This window comes from Ctenopharyngodon idella, chromosome 14 (assembly GCF_019924925.1).
Source record: "Ctenopharyngodon idella isolate HZGC_01 chromosome 14, HZGC01, whole genome shotgun sequence".
Taxonomy (NCBI): Eukaryota; Metazoa; Chordata; class Actinopteri; order Cypriniformes; family Xenocyprididae; genus Ctenopharyngodon; species Ctenopharyngodon idella.
In genome coordinates, this window is record NC_067233.1 from 23056346 (window position 1) to 23082406 (window position 26061).

The 26061-nt window shown below is 39.0% G+C and overlaps 1 protein-coding gene across 2 annotated transcripts; it reads left to right on the forward strand.

Moving 5' to 3' along the window:
• adad1 (adenosine deaminase domain containing 1 (testis-specific)) lies at nt 1-25757 on the forward strand. 2 transcript variants are annotated; one of them, XM_051860974.1, is made up of 13 exons: nt 38-104; nt 493-567; nt 668-819; nt 2729-2863; nt 2961-3128; nt 5229-5303; nt 5490-5615; nt 9352-9475; nt 12520-12690; nt 13680-13912; nt 15721-15955; nt 17872-18004; nt 25366-25757. In XM_051860974.1, the coding sequence occupies exons 3-13, from the start codon at nt 675-677 to the stop codon at nt 25477-25479; spliced, it is 1659 nt and encodes a 552-aa protein (XP_051716934.1). In that variant the 5' UTR covers nt 38-104; nt 493-567; nt 668-674; the 3' UTR covers nt 25480-25757. The 2 variants fall into 2 exon arrangements, with proteins under 2 accessions (XP_051716932.1, XP_051716934.1); XM_051860972.1 differs by lacking the exon at nt 493-567 and having other exon boundaries at nt 1-104.
• Nucleotides 25758-26061: the final 304 nt, after the last annotated feature.

A 26061-nucleotide genomic window follows, 5' to 3' on the forward strand; every position in this document is an offset into this window, starting at 1 on the left:
CGGAAATGGCCTTCCATAATCTGTCTGTCTGTTTATCTATCTATCTGTGTATCTGTGATTGGATCAGTTGATCAGATTCAGTTGTGTTGAGTGAATCGTTCAGGGTAAGCGCGTGGCCGTATGTGCATGTGAATTAGTGTGTAATTGTGTTTGTTTGAAGATAAAATGATAAAATGTACTGCTTCATCGATCAGTTATAATACATCACGAACAATATAAGTTTGTATTTATTGTTTAGTTTAGCTTAATTAGCGCGCTAGCAGCGTGACTAGCGTCTAACCGACGTTTGTTTTTTTTGTTTTTTTTTCATTTTTTAACTTCAGTCCGCTTTATTTTACCCTAACCTGTCAGATTTCACTACTGTGTTTATTTGGGTTTAATTTGAATGTGTTTAATACGAGTTTGCAATACACGAATTTAAACTTTGTTAAACGTTTAAACGCTCTTCCTTCATGTTAACCGAATCATCATCATCATCATCATAATAATCAGTTTATCAAAACCAGCCATAAAGCCATTAGGAATTACAGAACTGCTTGATAAAACAACAAAAACTTCATTTCTGATGTGAGTTTTCCTGTAAACACTGCATGTAGTTATTTGTCTTTCTTTCTACTAATTAATATCTAACCTTATTATCTCTCTTTGTGTATTTCTTTCCCTAAAGCTGTTAGATGAAGATGATGATGAGGGGTGCGTCCTCGAGAGGGTCCAGCATGCCCCACAGCTGCTGGACAAACATCTCATCTCCTTCACCTTTCAATGACATCAACAACAAATATCTTCCTGGACAACCATTGAGCGCCTCAAACAAAATCAGTTAAGCGTTTATTCTTTCTTTAATTTATTCTTTTGTATTTCTGGACAGACTCACCATTGCTTTTTTTTTTTTAGGCAAATACATTTCCATTGAAAAATAACTTATTATCTGTGTTTTAAAATCTACATGAAATGGCATTTGCATCCTGTTTTACTTCTGTAATGTGATGTATTTCTCAGTAAGAGTGAGAGGTCCGAGGAATTAGTGACCTCAAGTGATAATGAAAGTAATTTGTTATCAGCTTCATTCACATTACAGGTGCTGGTCATATAATTAGAATATCATCAAAAAGTTTATTTATTTCACTAATTCCATTCAAAAAGTGAAACTTGTATATTATATTCATTCATTACACACAGGCTGATATATTTCAAATGTTTATTTCTTTTAATTTTGATGATTATAACTGACAACTAAGGAAAATCCCAAATTCAGTATCTTAGAAAATTAGAATATTACTTAAGACCAATACAAAGAAAGGATTTTTAGAAATCTTGGCCAACTGAAAAGTATGAACGTGAAAAGTATGAGCATGTACAGCACTCAATACTTAGTTGGGGCTCCTTTTGCCTGAATTACTGCAGCAATGCGGCGTGGCATGGAGTCAATCAGTCTGTGGCACTGCTCAGGTGTTATAAGAGCCCAGGTTGCTCTGATAGTGGCCTTCAGCTCTTCTGCATTGTTGGGTCTGGCATAATCGCATCTTCCTCTTCACAATACCCTATAGATTTTCAATGGGGTTAAGGTCAGGCGAGTTTGCTGGCCAATTAAGAACAGGGATACCATGGTCCTTATACCAGGTACTGGTAGCTTTGGCGCTGTGTGCAGGTGCCAAGTCCTGTTGGAAAATGAAATCTGCATCTCCATAAAGTTGGTCAGCAGCAGGAAGCATGAAGTGCTCTAAAACTTCCTGGTATACGGCTGCGTTGACCTTGGACCTCAGAAAACACAGTGGACCAACACCAGCAGATGACATGGCACCCCAAACCCTCACTGACTGTGGAAACTTTACACTGGACCTCAAGCAACGTGGATTGTGTGCCTCTCCTCTCTTCCTCCAGACTCTGGGACCCTGATTTCCAAAGGAAATGCAAAATTTACTTTCATCAGAGAACATAACTTTGGACCACTCAGCAGCAGTCCAGTCCTTTTTGTCTTTAGCCCAGGCGAGACTCTTCTGACGCTGTCTGTTGTTCAAGAGTGGCTTGACACAAGGAATGCGACAGCTGAAACCCATGTCTTGCATACGTCTGTGCGTAGTGGTTCCTGAAGCACTGACTCCAGCTGCAGTCCACTCTTTGTGAATCTCCCCCACATTTTTGAATGGGTTTTGTTTCACAATCCTCTCCAGGGTGCGGTTATCCCTGTTGCTTGTACACTTTTTTTTTCTACCACATCTTTTCCTTCCCTTCGCCTCTCTATTAATGTGCTTGGACACAGAGCTCTGTGAACAGCCAGCCTCTTTTGCAATGACCTTTTGTGTCTTGCCCTCCTTGTGCAAGGTGTCAATGGTCGTCTTTTGGACAACTGTCAAGTCAGCAGTCTTCCCCATGATTGTGTAGCCTACAGAACTAGACTGAGAGACCATTTAAAGGCCTTTGCAGGTGTTTTGAGTTAATTAGCTGATTAGAGTGTGGCACCAGGTGTCTTCAATATTGAACCTTTTCACAATATTCTAATTTTCTGAGATACTGAATTTGGGATTTTCCTTAGTTGTCAGTTATAATCATCAAAATTAAAAGAAATAAACATTTGAAATATATCAGTCTGTGTGTAATGAATGAATATAATATACAAGTTTCACTTTTTGAATGGAATTGGTGAAATCAACTTTTTGATGATATTCTAATTATATGACCAGCACCTGTATATCAACATTGTCCACTGCCAATTTTGTCTCCTCTTCAGATTCTAAACAGAAAAGCCCTCCCCGTGAATTGATTGACAGATATAAGCGAGGAGATACACATCCGGTGTCGGCCTTGTATCAGCTCTCTCAAACTTTGCAGTTTCAACTGGATCTGAAAGAAACCGTTACCACTGGTAATCAGCAGATTTCCCAGTATCCCTCCTGATTTTGAGTAGTGCATTGTCCAGCTCATAGATGCATTCAACATTTGTTTTCTTTGTTTTTGAGCAGCAGGAATCACGGGGTTTTACTTTGCGTTCTGTGCTGTGATTGATGGAATCCAGTATAAGACTGGAATGGGCATCACAAAGAAAGAAGCCAGGGCCAAAGCATCTGAACTGGCCCTTGAAGAGCTCATAGCAAGTCTGGAGAATGATAGGATACCTTCAGATGTTTCCGGTAATAATCTAATGATGAGTTTGGCCACTTACTGAAGTCTAGAAAATACAAAAGTGTCTGCCAAATGCATGAATGTAAATGATTCATTGAGAATCAATGTAAGTTATGCAGTGAGAATCAAAAATGATTGATTGAGATGAGGGATGCACCGATATGAAAATTTTGGCCAATACTGATAATTCTTTATATTTGAAAGCTGATAGCCGATAAAACTAAATCCAAATTTTTATATTATTTTTGAGAGCCTGATTACAAAAACAAAAGTCTCACCATTGGAAGCCATGTCCCAAACACACAATTATAATGTTCTCATTATAATATTATGTAGCCTATATGACAGACTTGTGCTGTATGTTGCACTATAGTTTCCTTTTTGAAGTGATTTCAATCATATTTCAGGCAACTCAAAACCATAATGGCAGACAGTGCGAATCTGAAGTGTCTCAGCTGAAGAAAATATTTATCGGCCAAATTTTCTTATCGGACCGATAACGATAACATTAAAAATGAACATATAGTCAAACCAAAAATTATTCAGACACTAGATATAATTTTTTAAATATTTTTTTACTAGTGGGTGCAGGACACTATAGTTCATTTATGTAAGTGAGGATAGAAAAATAAAGTAAACTGTGACATATTATACCCAAAAATTCTTCATACAGTGGACTACCAGTAAAATTGATAAAAATTTGGGGCCAAAAATTATTCAGAAACTTTGACCTGACCATGTTTTGCTTAAGTGTTATCTGACATAATTAAGATGATTTTTTTCTGACACAGTTTAACTCTGAGATCTTGTCATATTTTATTACCATTTTTTTAAACTATAGTGAATAAACTGTAATAATGAATGAAATGTTCAAGGTGTCTGAATAAATTTTGGTTTGACTGTATATCGGCCGATACCGATATGGTGGCTGATATATCGTGCATCCCTAATTGAGATGCATATTGATATCAAACATCACTTTCCATATTTCTTGTGACGATGAAGTTCATTGACACCTAAACTGACACACAGAATACGCACCATACTGGAGTGCAAGAATTGCATTTAATGACTTAAATAAATAAGTTTATGTAAGTAGTTAATGACTTAAATAAGTAAATAAGTAACAAGTTCATTAGAATGATTAGATTGAATCATTAGAATGATTTCTGAAGGATCATGTGACGCTGAAGACTAGAGTAATGATGCTGAAAACTCAGCTTTGCATCACAGGAATAAATGACAATTTTAAATGCATTAAAAACAGTTCACAATAGTACTGAGTTTACTGCAGTTTTGATCAAATAAATGCAGCCTAATAGACTGCTTTCAAAAACATGAAAAAGGAATAGTTTATCTAAAAATGAGAAAAGCAAATAATATATATTTTATTTATTTATTAAATAAAGTAATAAAATGCATAAATGTGAAACACCTGACTTTAGCTATGTGGTTTAACCCTTTATTGTTCCTGGCACTGTTTGTTGTCATTAATGGTCTGCTTTGCAAGCCTTCTTGCAAATAAGAGACAGAAATCGTGTGACCTTCTGTTTGACACTTTCCATAGAACTGATGCAAGCACTTAGTCAGCCCTTCCATTTTTAATGTAAATATGCAAACTTCGAAATTCAATGTGAAAGTTTCCCCAGATGAAAGAGAACATCCTCGCTGTGCTCCCTCCCATCGAAACAACCCCATAGTCATTCACTGAAACCGTGGTGAAGCTCTTTCCTCTTTGAGGTGGGGGTGTAACATTTGTTTTTTTTTAATGCAAAAAAAATTCACATTCACACATCGGGGTGGTGCTGGAATTTAATCTTATCTATTGCATTATTACTTGACTTTATTTTATATTTTACCTGTGGTCCATAGTTAGGTTTGGGGATTTCAACAAACTCCTGACCCTATTAATAAACCTGAGTGCATAAGTCTTGAGTGCATACTATATGTCTCGCACCATTTGTTCGTGGTCGGACTTTAGCCAGTAAGACAGTGCTATCCCAAAAACTGCATTTTTTTTTTTTTTTTTTTTTTAGTAAATGCAAACCTTCATTGCATGGGCAAGCACTACTCATGTTTTCTTTTGTTTGTTTGTGTGTTTTGTTCAGTGGGGCCTCCTCCTCTGCCAGTAAGAGAAAAAGACTCAACAATCCCAGAAATCCATTCTGGAAGAGCTGTGATTGGTAAATTCATTCTTAAAGTCAGTCTGCATGTATTTAATAGCCCAGTTAAGAAAAGCTATAGTCAACGCTCAAATGTTTTAGCCATAGCAACCTTTGACACCAGAGTGTCTAATCATAGCGAATAACACACTAAAGAAATATTTGTGAACGTGACTAATAATTTCATTTTCGGTTGGTTTAACGCAGAAAGAAAGAACCCCATAAAGGATCAGGTTCCCAGCGTGGTGAAGGAGATGTTCACCAAGCTAATGGACAGTTACCCAGAATTCTCTGGCTGTGGCGGAACAGTGGCTGCATTTGTCATGCTCACCCGTAAGTCAGACGCACAGGATGTCAGACCACAGTTTTTCATTGTGGGATTTGTATTGATACGTCATGTGACATTTAAATTGTTCCTTGTTGCCATATAATCTATCCTGCGCAAAATCTGCATCGTCATATATATATATATGTGTATGTATGTATGTATATTTTTTATATATATATATATATATATATATATATATATATATATAATATACACACACACAGAAAATGAAGCCTTTTATACTTTTTACATTGACATTTTTCGTGACAGTTAAAGTCTTGTTACTGTAATGCAAAAAATACATTAATTTATGCTGATTTACATTAAAAAAAACAATCTTTTTATTTATAAGAAAGTTAAGTGATATATTTTTTTAATTTAAGCAAAACGTAATTCTGGTAATATAAATTGGATTAATTGTCTTAAAAAATCATGTTGCAATGAAAAAAGTGATTTCTTTTTTAGTTTTTTTTTTTTTTTTTTTTGAGGGGAAATGTGACATGGATCCCCTCTACAACAATCGCAACATCAAACGCTTTTGAAACAGACATTATTTTGCATAAGGTGCAAAATAATACACATATTTGCATATACTTTGCATTAGGTCACCATATTAATCTAGATGACCATTAATAAGTTTTACATCAGTACTTTATTGTTTGATGGTGATTGTGAAACTATAAGAGCAATGTTTGCGGGGAACTTCACCTTCAGTGTAAACAAATCAGTCTTCCTCCACAAATCTGAATACTCCATTGGGGTGTATTCAAATCAGATTTCTTTGGAGATGTATACACTAAGTATAACTGTTTAATTCAATTTATTCCATTGATTGGGGACATGACGTCCAAGTGGAAATCTTTGCTTTAGCAGTCTTGTCGCAGTAATCCTTATCCAGTAATCAAAAATAAATGAAAAAGCCATGTATTTTCATTGGTCAAGTGGTGTGGGAAACCTGTAAGAAATTCAGAGACACTGATAAATAAAAACACATGTCAGACATGGGAAGGTCATTAGGGCAGACAGAAGTACAACCAGAGCAAACATGTGAAGAATGTACTTGTCTCGTTCACACTAAAGCACTTCCCACTCAAAGACGGTTTCGGGAAATAGTACTTCCAGCAGAACGTTATGGGAATTGTTGATATTAAATTTATAGCTTTATGAAATAGAGACGTCTATTGTTTGTTTTTAGAATTAACGTAGTCGTATGTGATATTTTAAACACATGGCACCTATTTGTTGCATTTGTAATGTCATGGGGGCATTTAAAAATGATTGGAATTTCCGCAGTGAATCTTAGTATAGACAGTGAGCTGTTGGATAACAATGGTGCACCAAATATGGAAATATACTGGAAGAGGAAGCAATTAAATGATTTCCTTTGGCCCTTTCATCTTTTTTCATTGGCTTGATGTAATAAAAAAACACAGGAAATGTTGGAGGATTCTTAATGATATATATATATCGGTAACATCCACAGGATATTAGACAAGTGAAATGGTCAAGGAAGCAGAGAGGTCATAGGTGTTGACAAGCTTGTTCTAAGCTTGGAAACATTTACAGTAAAAGGAAGGGAATTGGGGAGACAGTAACTGTTTTCTTTATAATGGTTAAGGCTTAACGAGAAACGTGTACGCTGTACGCTGTTTTTATATTCTGCTTGCCTGTGCATAGTATGCATCATTAATGAGGTGTTTTTTGAATTTGGTCTTTTAAAATCACTGTCTTACTACTTTAGTACTTAGTACAAGCCTGGTAAAAATGACTGGCGGGCAACTCCTATAAGTGCGTGACTGGCGTCACATGAAAACTTGACATTTTTCAGTTTTAAAGTTGGTGCTTATAACTCTTTACTATTACCAAGAAAATGCATGACTTTATGCTGATGAGTTTTTAAAATCTCTTTATAACCCTTCAATAAGCTTTAGAGTGGACCTGTTATGCCCTTATACAAAGTCTTGATTTTGTTTTTGGGCTCTGCTAGAATGGTTTTTCATCCTTGAATGTTCAAAAGCACATTATTTTCCCATATTTGCCATTGTTGCAGCCCCTCTTTTCCCAGTCTGTCAGTAACGCTCTTGTTTAGTTCAGGGATGGGCAACTTTGATAATTACAATGGCCAGCACTTTTTCTCCTTTATGTCAAGTGGCCAGATTGCTAATCCACACTTGGACATTTACACTGTCTTCCTCTTGAGGGAAATCAATGTGTAGTTAATGTAGTTTGTTTTTAAAGATTTTATTAATTACAAAACTTGTGCAGTTATGCTAATTCAAATGGGATGACGAGCAATATTACCCCAACATACAAATGTAAACATCTCAATTGCATTGTCTGTAAATTTGCAACAAGCAAATGTACAAAGGTCATATTGTTTACTAGTCTACAGGACATTCTCAACAACCTCAAAGTCAGAGAACAGTTAAAAAGTGCTTATTCAAAAAGTTGTTATTCCAAGTTCACGTATTAGAGAAAAAAAAAGCCCGCACACTCTAACAATGAAGGGGAACCACCAGCTGCAAGATAAAAACCACTGCTTTAATGAAAAAGTGTCAAAAGTTTCAGTCACATGTCACCTTTCTCAATGCCTTGTTAACAATGCTCAGTGCTGGAGGCAATGTAAGAGGTCACATGATTACATAGATCATTGAGAAAGGTGACGTGACTGAAAACGTTTGCCACTTTTTCATTAAAGCAGTGGTTTATCTTCCAATTGGGGGGCCCCCCTTCATTTTTAGAGTGTGCGGTGAGAATTTTTAAGGCACGGTGAGTTCCTAGCTTTTCTTCAAATTCACATATTACCATTAATAAAAATATAAGAATATATTAAGAACATAATTCAGTGCATAAATTTCTGTTCTGCATTTGGCAAAAATGTTTTGTTGACAGTGTATTTTACCTTTTAAATCTGAGAAGTAAGAGCAACTCGGTCGTCACCGCAGTATCTTTCATACTTCTCTCTGTGTGCAGTGGTGTAATATCAATTTAAATTAAAATTTTTCATTACAGATTTTGCTTCCAAATAAACCAAACAAATGGATGCTCCCTCTGTTTCCCATCTTGACTGGAAAACTAGATTTTCATTGTCATTTTTCGTTTTTTTTTTGCTCATGTTGGTGAACGTTCACATTAGCGTGCACATACTACTCTGTATGTTTTAAAATTGATTATCAGGGTATAATGTAGTATAGCGGGCCGTATTTAAAGGTATTTCGGGCCATATCCGGCCCATGTGCCACCAGTTGCCCATCCCTGTTTTAGTTCCTTTCTCTATGAAGCCTCTCCTTCAGTGTGCTCTGATTGGCCGGCTGGACCAGTGTTTTGTGATTGGTCAAGCGCTTCAAGCGTGTTTGGGAAATGTCTCGCCCCTTACCATAACTGCCAGTTTCAACACGCTACAAACTCACTGAACCAAGCCCCGCCCCTTTATTCTGTTTATGCCTTGGGCGGGAATTATTTAAATGAGGAATACTATGACGTGTTCATGAATGCATTTCAGGTAGTTCAGAAACAGTGAAACTGATATAGATAATAACTCCCGCTGGAGGGACTTTGGAACTTTGCAGAGCTTTTTCATGCTCAAACAGCAACATTATACACTAAAGAAAATTAAACACAAAAAAAGCACAATAGGCCATAAACACTGGTGCATAACTCACCCCAACAAAATATGCAAGTGTTCTTGTCTATGCTAGCTTATATAAGTCTAATCCAAAATGTCCTGTGTTTTGACTGCAGCAACAGGATGTGAGGTTGTTGCTCTTGGAACGGGCAGCTCTAATACCAAAGCCAGTCCAGCACCCACAGGACGAATTCTACATGATTCACATGCAGTAGTAACTGCCCGGAGATCATTAATGAGGTAAATGTTTGTTACATGTGGCCAGTTCGGAGAAAATCTGGCACTGTCCAAAAAGCTTTTGGTTGCTGTGGTTTGCTCTGTGTTTATTCTACCAGTCAATGGCTTGTGTGTCAAATGTATGTGTCATAAAAAAAACTTGTGATCTGAAGCCTTTTTGCTTAAATTCTTGAAATGGGTTTGTGCCCAAGTGTGAATTTCCTTACAAAACTGAAACAGTGTTTGAATTTTTTTTTTAAAGACATTAAGGGCCCTATTTTAAGAATTAAAGTGCATTTGCACTTAGGACGTGTCTGAATCCTCTTTTGCTAGTTTAACAATGGAAAAAATTGTCGGTGTGCCAGGTGCATGGTCCAAAAGGGTTGTACCTAGTCTCTTAATAAGTCATTGATTGGTTTATTGCACATTTCGCCCAAAAAACACACCAGAGTCTCATCTCCCATTTCCTTTAAAAGCCAGCTGCCCTTGCACCATGGCGGATTTGCTATTTACATGGCGGAATTTGCAAGCGGAAAGACTGAATGCTTCTTTAGGAATCCTTTTAATTTTTAATATTTAAAAATGTTTGTGTGCTGCTGCACGTCCCTCTGTGTGTAACAAGCAGAGTTTACGCATGTTGTGCACCCACCTACAGGCGCATATTACTAACACGCACTTTAAATAACAAAACACCATTGACTTTAGACCAGATTTTTGTTGGGAAACACATCTCGTTTTCAGACCAGCACGCCCATGGGTGAACAGATGTGTGTGAGTGCATTTGCTATTTAAACGTGGCGCTGGATGTAAAAATGATAACTGTGTCGGGCTGAAACTAGCAAAAAACTAGCCTGCCGTCGCATTGTGCCGGGTGTATGATAGGGCCCTAATACTTTTATTCAGCAAGGACACATTAAAAATGAAAAATGTATCAGTTTCCACACAAACATTAAGCAGCACATCTGTTTTCCGCATTGATATTGACCCTTAATCGGTCCTTGGAGTCCAGCTGACCCCGCTGACAGTTTCCTTCATTTTTAAAAAGGGTTCCCTTCATCTCAGGAGCATGAGACTCTGTAACTTTTCCTAAATAATCTATAATAAATAATCACAAAAAAATCTGGGCTTGATTTGGTTGTTCTAAAGGTGTGGAAAAAAAAAAAAATCACCGATTTAGTCCCTCGGGGTCAGATTTTTATAATCTTTTTTTTTTTTTTTTCATTTCATTTGTCAAAAAAAAAAAAAAAAATCCAGAATAAATCTGAAATGTTCTACATTTAAATAAAGGTCTGGTCCTAGACCATAAACACAAAGTGGAACGAACACACACACACACACACACACACACACACACACGTGTGTGACTTCAACAGAGGACTTTTTTTATTGACATTAGCAAATAAAATCAACAAAACTGGCATAAATCTAAAAAATTTTTACATGTAAATAAAGGTCTGGTCTTTGACCATAAACACAAAGTGGAACGAACGTTCTATCTCATACACACACACACACACATACACACACATAAACACAAACACACACATAAACACACGCACGTGTGTGACTGCAACAGAGGTCATATCTGTAGAAATTGGCAAATACAATGAACAAAACTGGCCTAAATCTGAAAAAATGTTATATGTAAATAAAGGTCTGGTCCTTGACCATAAACACAAAGTCGAACAAAGTTTCTATCTCATACACGCACACAAACACACACGTGTGTGATTACAACAGAGAGCATTTTTATAGAAATTGGCAAATAAAATCAACAAAACCGGCCTAAATCTGAAAAATTTTACATGTAAATAAAGGTCTAGTCTTTGACCATAAACACAAAGTCGAACGAACTTTCTATCTCATATACACACGCATACATACACACATGTGTGTGACTGCAACAGAGGTCATATCTGTAGAAATTGGCAAATACAATGAACAAAACTGGCCTAAATCTGAAAAAATGTTATATGTAAATAAAGGTCTGGTCCTTGACCATAAACACAAAGTGGAACGAACGTTCTATCTCATACACACACACACACATACACACACATAAACACAAACACACACATAAACACACGCACACACACACACACACACACGTGTGTGACTGCAACAGAGGTCATATCTGTAGAAATTGGCAAATACAATGAACAAAACTGGCCTAAATCTGAAAATTTTTTATATGTAAATAAAGGTCTGGTCCTTGACCATAAACACAAAGTCGAACAAAGTTTCTATCTCATACACACACACATACACACACAAACAAACACACAAATGTGTGTGATTACAACAGACAGCATTTTTATAGAAATTGGCAAATAAAATCTGAAAAATTTTACATGTAAATAAAGGTCTGGTCTTTGACCATAAACACAAAGTCGAACGAACTTTCTATCTCATACACACACGCATACATACACACGTGTGTGACTGCAACAGAGAGCATTTTTATAGAAATTGGCAAATAAAATCAACAAAACTGGCCTAAATCTAAAAAAAAATTTACATGTAAATAAAGGTCTGGTCCTTGACCATAAACACAAAGTCGAACGAACGTTCTATCTCATACTCATACACACATACACACACACAAACACACACAGTCCCTATTGAGTCCCTATTGACCTCTATTGGATATATGTGGTCATTGCACTTTCTTTCTTTGACTATAATCCCTAAAGTTTTTCCACAAAACTGTAGATGGTAGTATTCTATCCCTAACACATAGAGCAATGTCCAAATACAATTTAGATTTAATTAAGTAATTTTAAGTTACTTATTTTTTTTTCATTAAAAATCAATTTTTCATAAGCCAGTTTATGACATGGTTAAGAAATTGTGCAGTAAATAGGTAAAAAAATACAAAATATCCGCAAAAACACAGCATAAATGCATAGATGAGAAGTAAATTAAAAAAAAAAAAAAATGATATATAGTTATAAAAAATATATATTTCCTTATGCAATCGCTCTGTAAATGTTTGGGGTCAATCTGATTTAAAGTTGATTTAAAGCACATATGAGTGTAATTTAGAGTGTCTTTTGAATGTGCCATAGGTTTCTGTATAGGAATCTGTTGCTGTTCTTCAGTAAGAATAGCGCTCTGGAGGAGAAGTCAGTATTTCAGCAGGATGAGACCACGAAGCTCCTCAGCTTCAAAAATCACATCACTCTACACCTGTACCTGAGCCAACTGCCCAAAGGAGCGGCACAGATACCTTCTCAACTGTACTTACACTCACACACACACATGCATTTATATAGACTTTATAAACTGTATAAACAAAGAGAGTCAGGCCTGATGAAGGCCAGTATCCTGCTCTTCTTTAACCCTGTAAAGCCTGACATATGAAATAACAACAGCTCAAGTTTATTCAGAGGCCCAAATGGAGCAAAAATATGCAATTTGGTGCAGATGCTGATATTTATATGGACAAAAAGTAAGATGAAATTCTGATGCTTGTAATGTAAATCACAATTCTTAAAACAGCATAGCAGACTACTTTCATAAAATGCATATAAATATGAGTCGTCACTCTATATCTGCCAATAATATGTCTTAGTAAGATGATATTTAAATGCTTAGTTTTATTATCAAAGCTCTGTAGTTTTAAAACATATAATGCAGTGCAATACAATGATGATTGAGAGATGAACTGATAAACCTTCCTCAAAAGCCTGATGATCATATTTGATACTCACATTTGAACATGATTTTTTCTAAAAAAAAAAAAGATGTATAGATAATCAAGTAAACCTAAGTGACTAAGTGTCCAGTAAATGTTCGTCTTTTGCATATTACTAACAATATAAAAGTTATTTGTATGTTTTCTTTATAAAAACCAGTAAAGATTTCACAGCAAAAAGACGTGAACCATGTTTTTACAATTATACTAAAAGGCCTTTTACTTGTTGGAAAATTATCAATCGGACGACAAAAGTCATGTAGTAGATTGTGTGAAACACAGGCCTCAGAAATTGGCATATCGAATATAAAACAGTAGGCTTTATAGGGTTAAAATCTGACATTTTCTTTTTAATTGGTCAAGCTTTTTTATTCCTCATTTGTGCATGCACACATTATGGCCTTTATCTTGAAGAAATATAACACACACATACTTTTCATGCAAAACATTTCACAAAAATAATCAGGTTTACATACTGCAAATGGTATAAATTTATTAAACTAAATCACAGTTGTTGTCCTTGTTTTCTAGCCGCCTCAATCCTCTGTCCATCTCTGCATGGGAGGTGAATAATCAGATCGGCCTTCATGTGGTGGTGGAAGGCAAGGTCTTCTCCAAGTTCTCCAGCTCGTATGAGCAGATGGGCTCGCATGTGGTCAGTATGTCCGCCACTGATAAGATCATGCAGTGGCAGGTGTTGGGCTTCCAGGGAGCGCTACTGAGCCACTTCATTGAGCCAGTCTATGTGAGCAGCATCTTCATTGGTAAGTTAGAGTAAATCCCAATGACGAACAGTCTAGGCTACTGGTTGACTGATAAAAAGCCAAGGCTGATATATCGACTGATAATTGGCATGTTTTAATTATTGCATTGGGCGGTATGTTTTTCTTTTTGGCCAATGTGTCGGATGTGGGACTTTTATTTTGACAGTGACAATAATCAACTTTGAAGCTTTGTTTTAAAACTGCTGTGCCAAATCCAGTTGGCTATATCGCTATGTTGTGTTTGTGTTTATGATATTTAAAACTAGTCTTTATTTAAAAAAGTATTATTCCCAGTGATCACAGAGTTACCAGATTACTGAGGGCACGGTTGGTTACAGTGTTTACTTTTTTTTTTTTTTTTTTTATTCAATTATTTAAACAATTTCTTTATTTGTGAAAAATATTATAAGATTAAGATAATCTAACTGCATGATGTACAATACGTAAATGATGCAATTACAGGTGCTTCAGTAATTTGTTAAATTATATATATATATATATATATATATTTTTTTTTTTTTTTTTTTTGGATTTTGAGTTAATCACACGTGTTAACGTTGACAGCCCTAATTAATATTGTAATTTTTCACTGTAAAAAAATTGAGTATTTAAAAAATGTATAATAATAACATTTTTTTTTTTTTAACAATATAACTGTAAAATTATAGCACTAATGTTTTTGGCTCTCTTAATTCATTTTCAAACATTAAACCATCAAGCTTTTTGGCATAGAACCGCAAGGAGCCCTTAAAGGATTAGTTCACTTTCAAATGAAAAAATTACCCCAAGCTTTACTTGCCCTCAAGCCATCCTAGGTGTGTATGACTTTCTTCTTTCTGACGAAGACAATCATAGAAATATTAATAAATATCCTGACGCATCCGAGCTTTATAATGGCATTATGTGTTACCAAACAAGTATGAAACGAGCTGAAGAAAGTGTCTCCATTCATTATAAACCTTTACCATACGGCTCCGGAGGGTTAATAAAGGCCTTCTGAAGCAAAGCAATGCATTTGTGTAACAAAAATTATCTATATTTAACAAGTTATGAAGTAAAATATCCAGCTTCCATCAGACTGCCTTCCGTATTCAAATTACGGAAAAAACTGAACTTGTTGCGTAAGTTCCGTAAGTTGAATAGGTGAAGGCGTAGGACGAACAGCGTAAGCTTTTTGAAGAATACGGAAGGCAGTCTGGCTGAAGCTGGATATTTTACTTCATAACTTGTTAAATATGGATATTTTTTTTTTTTTTTTTTACACAAATGCATCGCTTTGCTTCAGAAGGCCTTATTAACCCTCCAGAGCCGTGTGGAATATGTTTATGATGGATGGATGTGGATGGAGAGACTTTCTTCAGATGATTGTGTTCGTCAGGCTCAGAAACAAGAAAGTCATATATACCAAGGATGGCTTAAGGGTGAGTAAAGCTTGGGATACTTTTCATTTGACAGTGAACTAATCCTTGAAAGCTTCTTTTGTTAACAACAGCCAGTTTATAGTATATTATGGAATGTTGTGACGTGTTTATTCCCAGAAAAAAACTCAAGACTACAATGGGGACTTTTTAGGGAGTTCAGAAACTGTATATATCGTACTAATATAGAGAATAACTCCCTTTGAAATGATTCTGTGCTGTGAAACTTTGCAGAGCTTTTTCATGCTCAAACAGTTACACAATAAAGAAAGATGAATGTAAAAAAGCATAATAGGTCCTCTTTAAAAATATCAATATTTGGTCATCCACTAGTCCAGGTGCTGTTAATTTTTTTTTTTTTTTTTTACCTGGTGTTCTTGTTTTCCTCAGGCGATGGCAGCTGCAGTGATACTCGCGGTATAGAGATGGCAGTGAACCAGCGTGTAGATGGCATCACCTCAGCGCTCCCCTTGTACTACTGCGTCTACCGGCCGCACATCAGCCTGGTGTCCTCAGCCGTGCCTCCGGACGCACACCCTACCCAGAAGTCCCTCAGCCTTAACTGGAGCCACGGAGACCTTATGGTGGAAATGGTCAATGCTCTGGAGGGGAAGTCTACCGAAGAGTGAGTGTCATCCATGTATACTTCTCATGACTTGTATTATAATAACGCATCCAGATGTTTTATGTTTCTAATTGGTTATTCTCATTACTGTAATTCTGTAATTTAACTGTATTAAATTAAACCTGTCACAGTACAGCGGTCCAAAATAGGCTTTATGCTATATAAATATATAAATAAATAATCATGTCTTGGTTTGCAAAGCATTGTGATTTTGAACCGATTCTGAAAACTTCATTGTGCAGAATAGCTTATGCACTGTGAAAAACCCAGGCTTTGCAATATGAATCAGATGAAAGAAGGCATGTAGTAAATTGAGTGCATCAGGATTTTCAATCAAATATGATACAATAGGCTTTATAGGGTTAAAGTTTGACATCTCCATTTTAATTGGTTGAGCTTGAGCTTTTTTATTCCTCTTTTGTGCAAGCACACAATGTGGCCTTTATCTTTAACAAATAACATACTTTTCAAGCAAAACATTTCACAAAAAGAAACCTGAATTTATTAAACTAAATGACCGTTTTTGTCCTTGCTTTCTATGTGCTGTGAAAAAACAGGCTTTTGCAAACTGTTGCAGAACTTGCAATGTGCAGTCTCAGTGGTATTTCAGTGTTTTCTCTTCCAAATGCTCATCGAAGTAATTATTTATGCCATTTGGAATGCATTATTAGATACATAAAACTCACTTACAGAAGGCCACTTGAAATGCTCATGTACACTTTGTATGTATGTACTCTGAAAAACGCTAAATTAAATTAAAAACACAGCCAGCTATGTCTTAAAGGAATAGTTCACATTAAAAATAAGAATTCTGTCATTAATTACTCATCCTCATGTCGTTCCAAACCCGTAAGACTTTCGTTCATCTTCGGAACACAAATGAAGATCTTTTTGATGAAATCTGAGAGCTTTCTGTCCATCCATTGGCAGCTATGCAACTACCAATTTGACGCTTCAAAAAGTTGATAAAGAGATTGTAAAACTAATCCATATGAATTGAGCGGTTTAGTCCAAATTTTCTAAAGAGACTCGGTCGCTTTATATAAGGAACAGTTTGAATTTAGGCTTTTATTCACATATAAACATTCATCAATGCACACATCAGTTATGGTAAACGGAAGCTGAAGTGCAAGAACCAGTGAGGTTCATTCTCGTGTTACGCGGCACGTTTGAGCTTCTGCAAGAACCAATTAGGTTTGTTCTTGTGCGTCTGTTCTTCTGTTTTATGTTCGCTGATCTATGTTTATATGTGAATAAAAGCCTAAATTCAATCTGTTCATCATATAAAGCGATTGTGTCTCTTCAGAGAATTTGGACTAAACTGCTCGATTCATATGGATTAGTTCCTCTTTATCAACTTTTTGAAGTGTCAAAGTGGTGCTTGCATAGCTGCCAATGGAGGGACAGAAAGCTCTCATATTTCATTAAAAAGATCTTCATTGGTGTTCTGAAGATGAAGAAGGTCTTAACAGGTTTGGAAGGACATGAGGGTGAGTAAATGATGACAGAATTTTCATTTTTGAGTGAACTGTCCCTTTAAGGAAATAAACAGACAGGACAAAACAAAAATGTCAAAACAGATCTGTGCATTTAGTGCGAATTCAGTCTATAATGTCATCAAAAATAACCAAACAGCAATAATGCTTGGAAAAAGAGAAGAATCCGTCAATGCACTTTATCTGAAACTTTCAGATATTGAAAGCACTCCTCGTTGTTTATTACTTAATTTTTGCTTTTTTTGTTTAATTAAATAAGTAAATAAAATGGTATAAATTAAATGGTTAAACTAATCGTGTTGTAATTGGATTTTGACTCCTAGAATCAGAATCAGATGGAATCGTGAGGTGCCTAAACATTCCCACCCAATAGCGCTATTGAGCTTGGCATGTCCTCAGCATAAATTTTGTGTTTTCCAGCTCTCCGTTTAAGAGCAGTCCAGCCTTGGCCAGCCGTCTTTGCAAGGCAGCGATGTTGAGTCGATTTAATTTGGTAGCTAAAGAGGCCCAGAGAGAGGAGCTGCTCACCGCTGTCACATACAGGGAGGCCAAGGTATTGCGCACTTTCTTATTTACATTTCCGCTATCGCTGCATGATTTGGGGAAGAAATCTAATTGCAATTTTTCTGATAAAAAATGCAATATAAAATTAAATTGGTCTTAAACATCATAGCTTTTTATCCTATGAAAAATGTGAGGAACAAATCATGATTTATTTAAGCAGAACTAACATGAAAATGTTCTTATGCATACGCCAACTGAAGAGCATACATACAAACTTTTTGGCGCTCATATACCAGTAATTCAATTATTTAAACATTATTTAGGAAAATGTAAAAATAAATAGGCAATATGCATTACTATAATTATACTCATAAAGGAGCAACAAAACTGCTTTGTAATAATTACTGAAATGAATTCATTTATATTAATGATTTCCTGAAAATAATGATAATATATGCCTACACACTTTTTACAGAAACTGGGCTATGCCTACATAAGTTTTCAGAGAGCACATTTGGATTTCCTTGACGGTGATGATGAGAGTCGTACTTATTCTAAACCATAAAGCGATATGTGTGGGCGTTCTGTAGGTGTTGATGCACTTGTACACATTGTGTTTGAATTTAAGGTCAACTGCGATTTATAAAGAGAGATGCATTTATGAATTTTGTGCGTACGAATGCTTTATAAATCGTTCATACTGTTGTAAGTTCACATTTAGGATCATTATACACATGACTTTATAAATAAGGAACAGCTTCGCTGTGCTTGTTTGTAGGGCTACACAATTTGGCCTAAAAATTGACGACAATAATAATAATTATTATTATTAAGCAGCATTTACTGTGAACTGAGCCGCTCTGGGACACTGAAAACACCAGATCATAAACTGTTTATGTAAATGAACACAGTGCCGAACTTCACTCTGACACGTGCAGCGCATACATTTATTTAATCACAGCCGTTGTGATTTGATAATCACACTAAGTCATATTATACCGGTAATAGAAATACAGTATACTGTCATACACTACTGTTTAAAACAATACAATTTCTCATTTTTTTAATAAGAGCCGTATTTCCTGCATTGCGTTATATGCAGCGTTCTGGTTCCACTCCTTGCAGAAAAAGCTCTGTCCTCTCATGTGAGCTGGTATGGTAAGATATCCATGCAGTGCAGCACTGCTTTAAGTTATTGACATTTTAGAGCAATAAAGAAACATGCATACATGCATGAGAAAAGGGGATGTGCTTGATGTTAAAAAAAAATTTAAGTGCAATAAACCACAAACGGTGGCAGAAGGGCTCCACAGCATGCAATCCCAAATTCAGTTCCCTTTTGTGCTTATTGGGCTTGAACGGTCAAATACGCACAGAATAATGTCACACAGAAAATAGCCTTGGTGAGTATTCACATAAACACATGCTGTGTTCGAAATCGCCCCCTATACCCTCATTCACTATTCCCTACATTACTCCACTAATATAGTCCACTTGAAGAAGTGAATAAAACGAGTGAGTGAATTCGGACACTGAGTGAACCGGAAGGGCTGCCGATTTCGCATAGTTTGTGCTGCTGTTTAATAATCTTTTGAAATGTAGCAAACTGTGAGCTCCAGTAGTAATGAATATTTATGTTGAACTAGCATATTCAAACCTTTTAAACGATTTAATGATTAATTAAAAAAGGAATTTATACCTGTATGATAATGCTGGACCAGCGCGGTTTGGAAAATGAATGGATGATTGATTCAGCTGCGGGCGCCATCTCCTGCCGAGGTGCAGGAATTCATTCAGCGCGCGACTCTCACAGTGCATTATGGGTATTCTCTAGCCGTTGAGCGTGCATCGGTTGCACACTCGTTATTGCTGTGCATTGTGGGATTGAATGAGTGCACTCAACATCGTCCACTATGGTTTTGGACACCACTACAAATGGCTGTCCCCTCAAATAGTGCCCAATTTAAGGGTATAGGGGGCGATTTCAGACACAGCCACAGTCATTATGTCTTATTAAATGTAAACCGCTACGAAAGCATGTGCTTCAGTATATTGGATACATGCCTTAGATCTTAAAGTGACAGCAGCCTAATTAACCTGCTTTTCAAACAACAAAAGAAAACAAGAGAATCACGCACTGCTCTTGACTGAATAACTTTATAACTTTAATAAGGATCAATGTATATTTAATTCATACAGTTAAGACTGCAGTGTATGTTTGTTTTTTTACATTTGATTATTCAGATTCTGTAGTATTTCTTACTAGAATTACTACTCAAACTATAACACTTTCTTATACTGTATATCTCTTAATGTAATTTGCATCTTTGTTCTTATTTTTAAAATCAAAGTCAAAATAATATAACAAAAATATCTAGTGTAGCAAGGTTCAAGGTTTAGGAAGGAAGAGGACAGGGTCGGCTTGACTACTGACTGCTTTATTTTAACCAATTCAGCATACAAAAAGCAAAGGTGTGCAGACAGGCACAAAGCGGTCATAAATCATTCACAATTCTCTCCACAACAAAAGACACATCCTGCGTGGGCAGCAGTCAGTAGTCCTTCTCTCTCTCGCCCACTCCTGTTTCTTCTGGCGTTATATACTCTCTCCACACCAATTACTGAAACAAGAGACAGGTGTTCGTCATTTGCATTTAACCCACTCACTCACCGTGTACAGCACCGGCCGTTCCTCCCCCTCTATCTCCTGGGACAGGACGGCACCCAGCCCCCTGTCCGACGCGTCTGTCTGCAACAGAAAAGGGAGAGAAAAATCAGGAGAGTTTAACAACGGCCCGCCACATAAAGCAGCCTTCACTTGGGTAAAGGCCTGCTGGCACGGCTCCGTCCACTGGACCGTATCTGGTGCCTCCTTTTTAGTGAGATCAGTCAAAGGGCTGGTGAGGTCCGAATAATTAGGTATAAACCTTCTATAATATCCCGCCAGCCCTAGGAACTGTCTCACCTCCTTTTTGGTCTTGGGACGCGGACAGGTCGCAACTGCTGCCGTCTTATCAATTTGGGGACGCACCTGCCTATGTCCCAAGTGGAAGCCCAGATATCTTACTTCCACCCGCCCAATTGCACACTTCTTCAGGTTGGCCATGAGCCCAGCCCCTCTCAGCGACCTCAAGACAGCCCTCAAATGCTGCATATGCCGCTGCCAGTCATGACTAAATATAATTATGTCATCTAAATAGGCAGCAGCATACGCAGCATGGGGCCGTAAAATCCTGTCCATGAGACGCTGAAAGGTAGCCGGAGCCCCGAACAGCCCGAACGGAAGGGTGACAAATTGGTGTAATCCAAACGGCGTGGTGAAAGCTGTCTTTTCTTTAGATAATGGAGACAAGGGGATCTGCCAATGTCCCTTTGTTAAGTCCAGTGTCGAATAAAACCGAGCCGTACCGAGCCGATCAAGCAGTTCGTCCACCCGTGGCATTGGATACGCGTCGAATTTCGACACAGCATTCACCTTGCGATAATCCACACAGAACCGAACCGAGCCGTCCGTTTTCGGAACTAAAACTATCGGGCTCGCCCAGTTACTGTTGGATTCTTCTATTACGCCCATGTCAAGCATTGCCCCTAATTCTGCCTGAACCACTTTTTTCTTATGTTCAGGCAAACGGTACGGCCAGCTGCGAACTACCACGCCCGGCTCTGTCTCGATATGGTGCTGAATCAAATTAGTACGGCCCGGTAGGGGTGAGAACACGTCCGCAAACTCTGCTTGTAATTTCGTTAGGTCAGTGAGCTGGGAGGGCGAGAGATGATCTCCTCCGGGGGCCAGTGCGAGAGATTGGTGTTTGGTATTCGCCTCTGGCCCGAGATCATCCTCTCCACCAATTACCGTCACCAACATCACTGCCTCTGCCTCATTCCATTTTTTAAGGAGATTGAGGTGATATATCTGACGTGCCCCTCTCCTATCAGACTGTATAACCTCATAATCGAGATCTCCAATCTGCCGTGTGACCTCAAATGGTCCTTGCCACTTTGCTAATAATTTAGAGCTTGACGTTGGAAGCATTACAAGCACTTTCTCTCCCGGTGCGAATTTACGTAAGTTAGTTCCCCTGTTGTACAGCCGGCTCTGTCTGTCCTGGGCTTGTAACAAATTCTCCGTTGATAGCCGCCCCAAAGTGTGGAGTTTTGTTCTCAAGTCCATTACATACTGAATTTAGTTTTTACTCTGAGATGGTCCGTCCTCCCAAGTTTCTCTTAGGACATCCAGTACCCCGCGGGGCTGGCGTCCGTAGAGAAGCTCGAAGGGGGAAAACCCCGTGGAGGCTTGTGGGACTTCTCGCACAGCGAACAACAGGGGTTCCAACCATTTATCCCAATTTTTGGCGTCTTCTTGCATGAATTTACGAATCATGGTTTTAAGCGTGCGATTAAAACGTTCGACCAGCCCGTCAGTTTGTGGGTGAAAGACGCTGGTACAGACCGGTTTAATGCCCAATAATTCGTAAAGTTCGCGTAAAGTACGTGACATAAACGCCGTGCCTTGATCGGTGAGGATTTCTTTTGGAATCCCCACCCGGGAGATTAAACTAAACAGTGCGTCCGCAACACTCTTCGCGGAAATGCTGCGGAGGGCCACTGCTTCAGGATATCGTTTTGCATAATCCACAATGACTAATGCAAAGCGATGTCCCCTGGCTGATCGCTCTAATGGCCCGATGAGGTCCATACCAATTCTCTTGAAGGGGACCTGCATTAATGGGAGGGGGTGCAAAGGCGCTTTTGGGGTGGCCGGTGGATTTACCAACTGACATTCACGACAAGACGCGCACCACCTGCACACATTCTCGTGAATGCCCAGCCAAAAGAATCGGGTCATGATGCGATTTAGTGTCGTTGCCCGCCCTAAGTGTCCAGCCATTGGATTAGAATGAGCCGCTTGGAAAAGCATTTCCCTGCGGCTCCTTGGTACTAACAACTGGGTTGTATCTTCTAGGTGTCTTGGGTCACCCGATACAACCGATTTTTTTATAACTGTAAAATATGGATAGGTAAGCGCCCGTCCAGGCTGGAGAGGCTGACCGTCAATGGTTTGGACCTGCTCAAATGCACGTTTTAGTGTCTCATCCTGAGACTGCTCCAGGGGAAAGTCATCGCGATCCGAGAGAATTATTCTCTCAATTTCACTCTGTTCCCCTGAAGCAGCACTCAGTGGTCCCCGTTCAGTCTCTCCCGCCTGTACTTGCGCATCCCCAACCATTGCCTTTTTTCCCCAAGAGGCATCCGTGCATAAATAACCCAATAATTCAGAAAATGCTGGCCAATTTGTCCCCAAAATTAACGGATGCCGGAGGTGCGGATTAACTGCGACCTCAACACTATGCTTTTGGCCCCTGAATTGGATAATGACCGGCACTACCGGATATACCACCACATCCCCGTGCACACACCGCACCTTAACCACGCGGCTTGTATCCAATGCCCCGGATGAAATCAGGCTTTGATGGATCGAGGTTTGGTTACAGCCTGAATCCACCAAGGCCTGATAGGTACCCCCCCTTGATACTCACAGGTATTTGATACCAGCCAGCTTGACCGGGGGCAGCCTGCGGGGCGTCCGGGTCCCGACCTCCATCACCGGGCACCTGTCCACGAAATGCTCCGGGTCCCCGCAATGCCAACAGGCTGGCCCAGACCTCCCCGCCGCCCCAGTGGCAGGGAGTGGGGTAAATGATTGGCGTGGAGAAAGCGGAGAAACAGGAGCGGGGTCCTGTCCCGCGGAAGTCAGTCCCGCCCCCGGGGCGGGACTCGAGGATGGCCAGGTGGACGGGACCTGGGCAGAGGGACGGGATGAGAGAGAGGAACAGAAGGGGAAGAAGGAGAGAGAGAGACAGATGGGAGGGGTTCGCCGACCCCTGGGCACGCCACCATATGGTCCTCCGCGAGGTGGATGGCCGAGTCCAGTGACGTGGGGCGGTGGCACTGGACCCACTCGGCTGTCTTCCGTGGGAGCCGAGTAATGAACTCCTCCAGTACCAATCGATCGACAATCTTCTCCACGTCGCTTCCCTCAGCCAACAGCCATTTGCGGCAAGAGTCCCGGAGCTGTTGGGCCACCACGAACGGTCGGCCGGACTCACCCAGTTCCAGGGAACGGAACCACTGGCGATGTTCTTCAGGGCTCCGGCCGACCCGCTGGAGGATGGCCCTTTTCAGGTCGTCGAAGACCAGGAGATTCTGCACCGGAAGCTGCTGTGCCGCTATCTGGGACTCCCCGGAGAGCAACGGGACCAGGCGCATCGGCCACTGGTCCCGTGGCCAGCCCGACAGCTCGGCCGTCTTTTGGAACAGGTCGATGAATACCTCCGGGTCGTCCTCAGATCCCATTTTGTTGAGTGGTAGGTGGGCGGGCACAGCTCGAGGTTCCAGGGTTTCCGGTCGAACCTCCCGGTCAATCCAGCTCCAGAACCTCTCGCGGTCCTCCTGCTGGGCTTGGACAACAACTTGAAAACATCTCTCTTGATCCTGTCTCAAGTCCAGCAGGGCCTGGTGTTGTTCCTGTTGCATGACCGCGAGGGAGGTGATAATCTCCGCAAATGGCGATCCGGAGGACGATTGCATGGCGGCGGCTTCCGTCTTCCTTCCCGGGTTTCGGCACCAGTGTAGCAAGGTTCAAGGTTTAGGAAGGAAGAGGACAGGGTCGGCTTGACTACTGACTGCTTTATTTTAACCAATTCAGCATACAAAAAGCAAAGGTGTGCAGACAGGCACAAAGCGGTCATAAATCATTCACAATTCTCTCCACAACAAATGACACATCCTGCGTGGGCAGCAGTCAGTAGTCCTTCTCTCTCTCGCCCACTCCTGTTTCTCCTGGCATTATATACTCTCTCCACACCAATTACTGAGACAAGAGACAGGTGTTCGTCATTTGCATTTAACCCACTCACTCACCGTTCGTCTCCTGACTCTCTCTCCCGCTGCCGACTCCGCTGAACCACGCTCCCCCCGCCACATCTGTATTTGAGATATATGTTGTGAAATAAAATTACTCATTTCGTAAAATAAGATTTTGGTCATATTGCTCACCCAATTACTTTTCCTGTTGTTTTAGGTTTTTGCAGTAGTATTGGTGTCAAGATATTTCAGTCGGGTATCGAATCGAACGCTAAGCCATATTACAATTTCAGTATTATTTAGATTAATTGTGCGGCCCTACATTAAAATAAACTGACATCACACTAGCCGACTCAAAACGACTCTATAACAGCAACGCCCTGGAAACCACCCTGGGAATTACTGACAAAAAAATTAAGTCTTTTTTTTTATTCGTTGTCCAGCTTTAAAAAGAAGAATTCTTAATAGCTGCTGCTGCTAGTTGTTCACTTCTGATTTGTATTGGATGTTTAATATTGACCCTCTCGTTCTTTATTGAACGTCAAGATGATGGCAAAGCCGTACCAGGAAGCAAAGAGTGTGCTGAAGTCTTACCTGGAAAGAAAGGGTTACGGCCAGTGGGTGGAGAAACCGCCGATCAGCGACCATTTCTCTATGTGAGAACCCACATACAGATGCCACTGCAATATCATGTTTAAATATGTTTAAATTGCATGTTGAATTACTTTGTGGTTTGCATGTTTGTTTTGTTCAAATTTGTTGTATATCGATGAAACAAGAGGCACTTGCAGACAACAGACATGCATATGTTTATGGACTGTGGAAACGTACTGGATTTTATTTTCCCAAGTGCAAAGATATAAGTACAGTTCAGGACATATAACAGTGTAAAAGGGGATGTTCTGTTTGCTTCCAAGGTAAATAAAAATTAAAAAATTTGTTTGGTCATTCATTTGCTTTACTGACTGAACAGCGAGTGCTGTATTTTAAAGAAAACATATTATGAAGGAAACAACTTTTCCGTGATATTTTTCCCCCAATGTATTCTGAAAACAACATTCAGAGCTTAAAATTTCCTCACCAGGTCAAAATGAAACTTAATTTAGAAAACTGATTGTTCTGAAAATTTCTGACGTTAGTAACCAAAACATAGACCTGAAATGATACAGTGTTGGAATGTTACGACTAGATGCTTAGCAACTGACAGCCAATCGCGTTCCTCATATTCGCATGCTTTGAACA

Excerpts from the sequence above, each read along its gene's own strand:
- adad1 (XM_051860972.1), top strand. The coding sequence starts at position 675 with ATGAAGATGATGATGAGGGGTGCGTCCTCGAGAGGGTCCAGCATGCCC. Across the intron at positions 2,864-2,960 it reads GAAAGAAACCGTTACCACTG|CAGGAATCACGGGGTTTTAC; the intron begins GTAATCAGCAGA and ends GTTTTTGAGCAG. Across the intron at positions 15,956-17,871 it reads GAGGGGAAGTCTACCGAAGA|CTCTCCGTTTAAGAGCAGTC; the intron begins GTGAGTGTCATC and ends TGTGTTTTCCAG.